The sequence below is a fragment of the Penaeus japonicus genome, unplaced genomic scaffold (assembly GCF_977035675.1).
Source record: "Penaeus japonicus unplaced genomic scaffold, GWHDUDI00000001_assembly GWHDUDI00000036, whole genome shotgun sequence".
In the NCBI taxonomy this organism is placed as follows: Eukaryota; Metazoa; Arthropoda; class Malacostraca; order Decapoda; family Penaeidae; genus Penaeus; species Penaeus japonicus.
Window position 1 is genome coordinate 2,150,186 of NW_028234438.1, and position 7,500 is coordinate 2,157,685.

Genomic DNA, 7,500 nt, shown 5'->3' on the forward strand with positions numbered 1-7,500 from the left:
GAGGGAGTTAAGTAGGAGAATTGAGCTCAAGGAAAAGTGAGGGAGTAACGAGGGAGGAGTGAGGAAGGAGGACAGAGCTCGGGGGGGGGGGGGGGGGCAAAGGAGAAGAGAGGAAGGGACGAAGGATAAAGAAAGACAGGAGTAACGGAGAAAATAATTCACAAATCTACACCTACATGCCCTCAGATGTAAACAAAACATACCCGTACATCCAGAAAATAAACACACTTTCATAAACATTACCCCCCCCCCCTCTATATAGGACTGAAATGAAAGGTCGTGCAGTCTCCTTTCAGAGAGAGAAGCCCTGAAACGACAGCTGTCCGACGACCATCTCGAACCTGACTCGAGACTCGATCCTGGTTCTTCTAACCACCACGAGAACGCCCAGTCTAGAACACAGGTAATTCCAGTTCAAAGATTATTCGAAACGTACCAAACTTTTTTCTGTTCTATCTTATTTACGGTTAGGATTTTTTTTTGTCTTATCTTATTTACGGTTAGTTTTTTTTGTCATATCTTACTTACGGTTAGGCAGTTATTTTGTTTTTTTGTCTTATCTTATTTACGTTAGGTATTTTTTTTCTGTCGTATCTTATATACGGTTAGGTAGTTTTTTTCTTATCTTATTTACGGTTATGTAGTTTTTTCTGTCCTATCTTATTTACGGTTATGTAGTTTTTTCTTATCTTATTTACGGTTATGTAGTTTTTTTCTTATCTTATTTACGGTTAGGTAGTTTTTTTTGTCTTATCTTATTTACGGTTAGTTTTTTTTTGTCCTATCTTACTTACGGTTAGGCAGTTATTATTTTTTTTTTGTCTTATCTTATATACGGTTAGGTAGTTTTTTTTTCTGTCCTATCTTATTTACGGTTAGGTAGTTTTTTTCTGTCCTATCTTATTTACGGTTAGGTAGTTTTTTTCTGTCCTATCTTATTTACGGTTAGGTAGTTTTTTTCTGTCCTATCTTATTTACGGTTAGGTAGTTTTTTTCTTATCTTATTTACGGTTAGGTAGTTTTTTTCTTATCTTATTTACGGTTAGGTAGTTTTTTTCTTATCTTATTTATGGTTAGGTAGTTTTTTTCTTATCTTATTTACGGTTATGTAGTTTTTTTCTTATCTTATTTACGTTAGTAGTTTTTTCTTATCTTATTTACGGTTATGTAGCTTTTTTCTTATCTTATTTACGGTTAGGTTGTTTTTTCTTATCTTATTTACGGTTAGGTAGTTTTTTTCTTATCTTATTTACGGTTATGTAGTTTTTTCTTATCTTATTTACGGTTAGGTTGTTTTTTCTTATCTTATTTACGGTTATGTAGTTTTTTTCTTATCTTATTTACGGTTAGGTTGTTTTTTCTTATCTTATTTACGGTTATGTAGTTTTTTTCTTATCTTATTTACGGTTTTGTAGTTTTTTTTTTTTTTTTTTTACGGTTAGTTTTTTTTCCTTTTTTACTTATTTTATTTTCAGGTTGTTTTTTTTATTTTTTACGGTTAGGTTGTTTTTTTCTTATCTTATTTACGGTTATGTAGTTTTTTCTTATCTTATTTACGGTTAGGTAGTTTTTTTTGTCTTATCTTATTTACGGTTAGTTTTTTTTTTTTCCTATCTTACTTACGGTTAGGCAGTTATTTTTTTTTTTTTTCTTATCTTATTTACGGTTAGGTTGTTTTTTCTTATCTTATACGGTTAGGTAGTTTTTTTCTTATCTTATTTACGGTTAGGTAGTTTTTTTCTGTCCTATCTTATTTACGGTTATGTAGTTTTTTTCTTATCTTATTTACGGTTAGGTAGTTTTTTTCTTATCTTATTTACGGTTAGGTTTTTTTTTCTGTCGTATCTTATATACGGTTAGGTTGTTTTTTCTTATCTTATTTAAGTTTTTATCTTATTTACGGTTAGGTTGTTTTTTCTTATCTTATATACGGTTAGGTAGTTTTTTTTTCTGTCCTATCTTATTTACGGTTAGGTTGTTTTTTTCTTATCTTATTTACGGTTAGGTAGTTTTTTTCTTATCTCATTTACGGTTAGGTAGTTTTTTCTTATCTTATTTACGGTTAGGTTGTTTTTTTCTGTCCTATCTTATTTACGGTTAGGTAGTTTTTTTCTTATCTTATTTACGGTTAGGTAGTTTTTTCTTATCTTATTTACGGTTATGTAGTTTTTTTCTTATCTTATTTACGGTTAGGTTGTTTTTTCTTATCTTATTTACGGTTAGGTAGTTTTTTTCTGTCCTATCTTATTTACGGTTAGGTTGTTTTTTTCTTATCTTATTTACGGTTAGGTATTTTTTTTTTTGTCGTATCTTATTTACGGTTATTTTGTTTTTTTCTTTTCTTATTTTCGGTTTGTTTTTTTTTTTTCTGTCTTATCTTATTTACGGTTAGGTAGTTTTTTTCTTATCTTATTTACGGTTAGGTAGTTTTTTTCTTATCTTATTTACGGTTAGGTAGTATTTTTACTCTTTTATTTACGGTTAGTAAGTTTTTTTTTATATCTTATTTACGGTTATGTAGTTTTTTTCTTATCTTATTTACGGTTAGGTAGTTTTTTTCTGTCCTATCTTATTTACGGTTAGGTTGTTTTTTTCTTATCTTATTTACGGTTAGGTAGTTTTTTTCTTATCTTATTTACGGTTAGGTAGTTTTTTTTCTGTCCTATCTTATTTACGGTTAGGTAGTTTTTTTCTTATCTTATTTACGGTTAGGTAGTTTTTTTCTTATCTTATTTACGGTTAGGTAGTTTTTTTCTTATCTTATTTACGGTTAGGTAGTTTTTTTCTTATCTTATTTACGGTTAGGTAGTTTTTTTCTTATCTTATTTACGGTTAGGTAGTTTTTTTCTTATCTTATTTACGGTTAGGTAGTTTTTTTCTTATCTTATTTACGGTTAGGTTTTTTTTTTTTTTCTTTTTTACGGTTAGGTTGTTTTTTTCTTATCTTATTTACGGTTAGGTAGTTTTTTTCTTATCTTATTTACGGTTAGGTTTTTTTTTTTCTGTCGTATCTTATTTACGGTTAGGTTGTTTTTTCTTATCTTATTTACGGTTAGGTAGTTTTTTTCTTATCTTATTTACGGTTATGTAGTTTTTTTCTTATCTTATTTACGGTTAGGTTGTTTTTTTCTTATCTTATTTACGGTTATGTAGTTTTTTCTTATCTTATTTACGGTTAGGTAGTTTTTTTCTTATCTTATTTACGGTTAGGTTGTTTTTTTCTTATCTTATTTACGGTTAGGTAGTTTTTTTCTTATCTTATTTACGGTTAGGTTTTTTTTTCTGTCGTATCTTATATACGGTTAGGTTGTTTTTTCTTATCTTATTTACGGTTAGGTAGTTTTTTTCTTATCTTATTTACGGTTAGGTTGTTTTTTTTGTCCTATCTTATTTACGGTTAGGTTGTTTTTTTTCTGTCCTATCTTATTTACGGTTAGGTTTTTTTTTCTGTCCTATCTTATTTACGGTTAGGTTGTTTTTTTCTTATCTTATTTACGGTTAGGTTGTTTTTTTCTTATCTTATTTACGGTTAGGTAGTTTTTTTCTTATCTTATTTATGGTTAGGTAGTTTTTTTCTTATCTTATTTACGGTTAGGTTGTTTTTTTCTTATCTTATTTACGGTTAGGTTGTTTTTTTCTTATCTTATTTACGGTTAGGTAGTTTTTTTCTTATCTTATTTATGGTTAGGTAGTTTTTTTCTTATCTTATTTACGGTTATGTAGTTTTTTTCTTATCTTATTTACGGTTAGGTTGTTTTTTTCTTATCTTATTTACGGTTATGTAGCTTTTTTCTTATCTTATTTACGGTTAGGTAGTTTTTTTCTTATCTTATTTACGGTTAGGTAGTTTTTTCTTATCTTATTTACGGTTGGGTTGTTTTTTCTTATCTTATTTACGGTTAGGTAGTTTTTTTCTTATCTTATTTACGGTTAGGTTGTTTTTTCTTATCTTATTTACGGTTAGGTAGTTTTTTTCTTATCTTATTTACGGTTAGGTAGTTTTTTTCTTATCTTATTTACGGTTAGGTTGTTTTTTTCTTATCTTATTTACGGTTAGGTAGTTTTTTTCTTATCTTATTTACGGTTAGGTTGTTTTTTTCTTATCTTATTTACGGTTAGGTAGTTTTTTTCTTATCTTATTTACGGTTAGGTAGTTTTTTTCTTATCTTATTTACGGTTAGGTAGTTTTTTTCTTATCTTATTTACGGTTAGGTAGTTTTTTTCTTATCTTATTTACGGTTAGGTATTTTTTTTTCTGTCGTATCTTATATACGTTAGGTAGTTTTTTTCTTATCTTATTTACGGTTATGTAGTTTTTTCTGTCCTATCTTATTTACGGTTATGTAGTTTTTTCTGTCCTATCTTATTTACGGTTAGGTAGTTTTTTTCTTATCTTATTTACGGTTATGTAGTTTTTTTCTTATCTTATTTACGGTTATGTAGTTTTTTCTTATCTTATTTACGGTTAGGTAGTTTTTTCTTATCTTATTTACGGTTAGGTAGTTTTTTTCTTATCTTATTTACGGTTAGGTAGTTTTTTTCTTATCTTATTTACGGTTATGTAGTTTTTTTCTTATCTTATTTACGGTTAGGTAGTTTTTTCTTATCTTATTTACGGTTAGGTAGTTTTTTTCTTATCTCATTTACGGTTAGGTAGTTTTTTTTCTTATCTTATTTACGGTTAGGTAGTTTTTTTCTTATCTCATTTACGGTTAGGTAGTTTTTTTCTTATCTTATTTACGGTTAGGTAGTTTTTTCTGTCCTATCTTCCTTATGGTTAGGTAGTTTTTTTCTGTCCTATCTTATTTACGGTTATGTAGTTTTTCTGATCTATCTTATTTACGGTTAAGTTTTTTTCTGTCCTATCTTATTTGCGGTTAGGCTGTTTTTTTTCTGTCCTATCTTACTTACGGTTAGGTAGTTTTTTCTGTCCTATCTTCCTTATGGTTAGGTAGTTTTTTTCTGTCCTATCTCATTTACGGTTATGTAGTTTTTCTGATCTATCTTATTTACGGTTAAGTTTTTTTCTGTCCTATCTTACTTACGGTTAGGTAGGAGAGATTTTTTCCAGGTTGGTTCGACGTAAGGGTTATGAGAAACGGATGAAGTAAAACACGGAAGGATGTAGTTGGGTGATTAGTTCTTTGTCTTTGTGGATGAGTAGAGTTAGTGTCAAAAGCACTGTGATATTTGTCTCTAATATCCATATTCTACAATTTATATCTCTCTTTCTATCCCCCACTCTCTCTCTCTCTCTCTCTCTCTCTCTCTCTCTCTCTATATATATATATATATATATATATATATATATATATATATATATATATATATATATATATTTCTCTCTCTCTCTCCCTCTCTTTCTCTCTCCCACGCTCTTTCGCTCTCTCTTTCACTCTGACTTGATTACCAAGGAATGCAAGGCCAAAAAAAGTGATTAGTATGCAATACAGCTTACTGAGAATATTAAGAGCTACATTAACTAGCAAATATATTTCTATCACATTGCAGTTTCACTCAATGCGCAACAGAATAAATATACACACTACTATCTTCAAAGCTTCGTTATATTCTCTTTGCTCTACACATGACGCACACAAAAGCTCATGACTCCTTCTGATGGTCAAATACCAAGTCGAGGGTGAGCCTTGAAATCTTAGACAAGATCTTGATGCAACCCAAGGTCGGAGTCGATCTGCCTTGAGTGCATAAGTTGATGACAAGCTCTGCGTTTTTATTTTCTCACAGATGTTCAATTGCTGATCGATACCCGGTAAAAACGTCCTCCATATGTTATAAAAAACGTTATTTTTCTTCTTCCTTCTTCTTCTTCGTCCTATTATCATTATTATTATTATTATTATTATTATTATCATCATTATTATTATTGTTGTTGTTACTGTTTTTGTTTTTGATGTTCATAAATCAAGAACGACAAATAATCCATAAACCACTAACGATGATAATATTGATATAATGCTATTAATGATGATTATGATATTAGCAGTGGTAGTAGCGGTAGTAGAGGTACACATGCGTGTGCACGTGTGCGTATCCCCTCTGAATGGCTTATCTCTTATGTGACACTATGTACACCAGGCGACAACAGCATAGGTATCTCCCTACTTGTACCTACTAGGAAAGTGCCAGGCAGCATAGATTAACTGGACACCTAACCGAGATAACACTACAAAGAACCGCAGCGTGGATTTAGGAAAAGGAAAAAGTCCCTTGTGGTTTCGCCGCCTGAAGAGGAATCTGGGTAGACTCAAAACGTAACGGTTTTGTCGGATTCAAAATGTAACGGTTTTGTCGGATTCAAAACGTAACGGTTTTTGTCGGCCTCAAAATGTAACGGTTTTGTCGGATTCAAAACGCAACGGTTTTGTCGGAATCAAAACGTAACGGTTTTGTCGGAATCAAAATGTAACGGTTTTGTCGGAATCAAAACGGAACGGTTTTGTGTTTCCGTCCCTGTTGTGTTTTCTTTTCTCTTTTATTTCATAATTACTTACGCGTTATTGTGTTTGTATTTGTGTCCATCCTGTGGTGAAATTAAACATCCCAAGGACGGAGAGAAAATACAGAAACCTTGACCTTATCCGCCAATGGTACGCGGTAAAATGTATGATTTGAAATGAGTCTACACAGCTAATCACCATGGCAACAGAATTCCTAATCTATTTTTTTTTTCAAGCCCAATCCTTCTGCAAACTTATCAGTTGCTTTTTGCTGTAACGAAGCATAGTCATGGCGTATTTACAAAGATAGGTAGATATAGATATTTCGTAAAGGCAAAACCGGTGTGTCACTCGAAAAGGGAATAAGTTGATATAAATGCTATTTTAGGAATGCGAATAAATCTGATATATGTTTTATTCCAGAACGAGATAAAGGTCGTCAACCTAGTCAGAACAGCAGTAGATTAATCCCTAAATCCTAAAATTATTACGAGGGAAAGATGTTAGATTATCTCTCATTCAAGAGAGTATCTGGTTTTAAAGTGCTGATCAGCTAGATGACCTTACCCCATTATTGTTAAAGGATTTCGTAGGATTTGCTCACCGCCTGTGATCCGATTCAAATATTATTCCTACGGTCTCTGTAAAGTTCTTAATTATCCTAAAATTTCAGTTGTATATTGTCTAAATTTACTTCGAATCTTACATCATCAGACTAGGAAACATGTTGCATTTGAAACGTCATGACTTATTATGTTTTTTTTCTTGCTGTGTCTCTTTCACTGATATATTCCTGTATGAAAGGGATGAACACACATAAGCAAACACACAAACGCACACGTACACAAACACACATACACATACATATATAACACTCAATATTCTTATTCACCCACTAATTTCAGGAGCACATCGAGATGAGTTCCATCTCCTGAAGGTCTTCTCAGGAGCAGTATCTTTAGAAAGAAAGAAAGAAAAAAATCTCCAAAGGTCTAAAAGCTAAGAAAAAGAGACGGAAACATGAAACGGAGATTCTTCT

The 7,500-nt window shown here is 30.9% G+C and overlaps 1 protein-coding gene across 3 annotated transcripts in view; it reads left to right on the plus strand.

Annotated features, from left to right (window-relative positions):
* Nucleotides 1-7,500, plus strand: part of LOC122258999 (uncharacterized) — an 18,538-nt gene that overhangs the window by 10,318 nt on the left and 720 nt on the right. Inside the window, exons 4-5 of one of the 3 annotated variants that reach the window (XR_015190589.1) lie at nucleotides 297-403; nucleotides 7,367-7,500. The exon at nucleotides 7,367-7,500 is cut by the window's right edge and continues 720 nt beyond it. Coding sequence is in view for 2 of the 3 variants with exons in the window: in XM_086531626.1 (XP_086387752.1) it covers nucleotides 286-403; nucleotides 7,367-7,396 (148 nt within the window). In the remaining variant the exon portion in view is untranslated. Of the gene's footprint in view, nucleotides 1-285; nucleotides 404-7,366 lie in introns of all 3 variants that reach the window. The other 2 variants (XM_086531626.1, XM_086531627.1) reach the window with 2 other exon arrangements.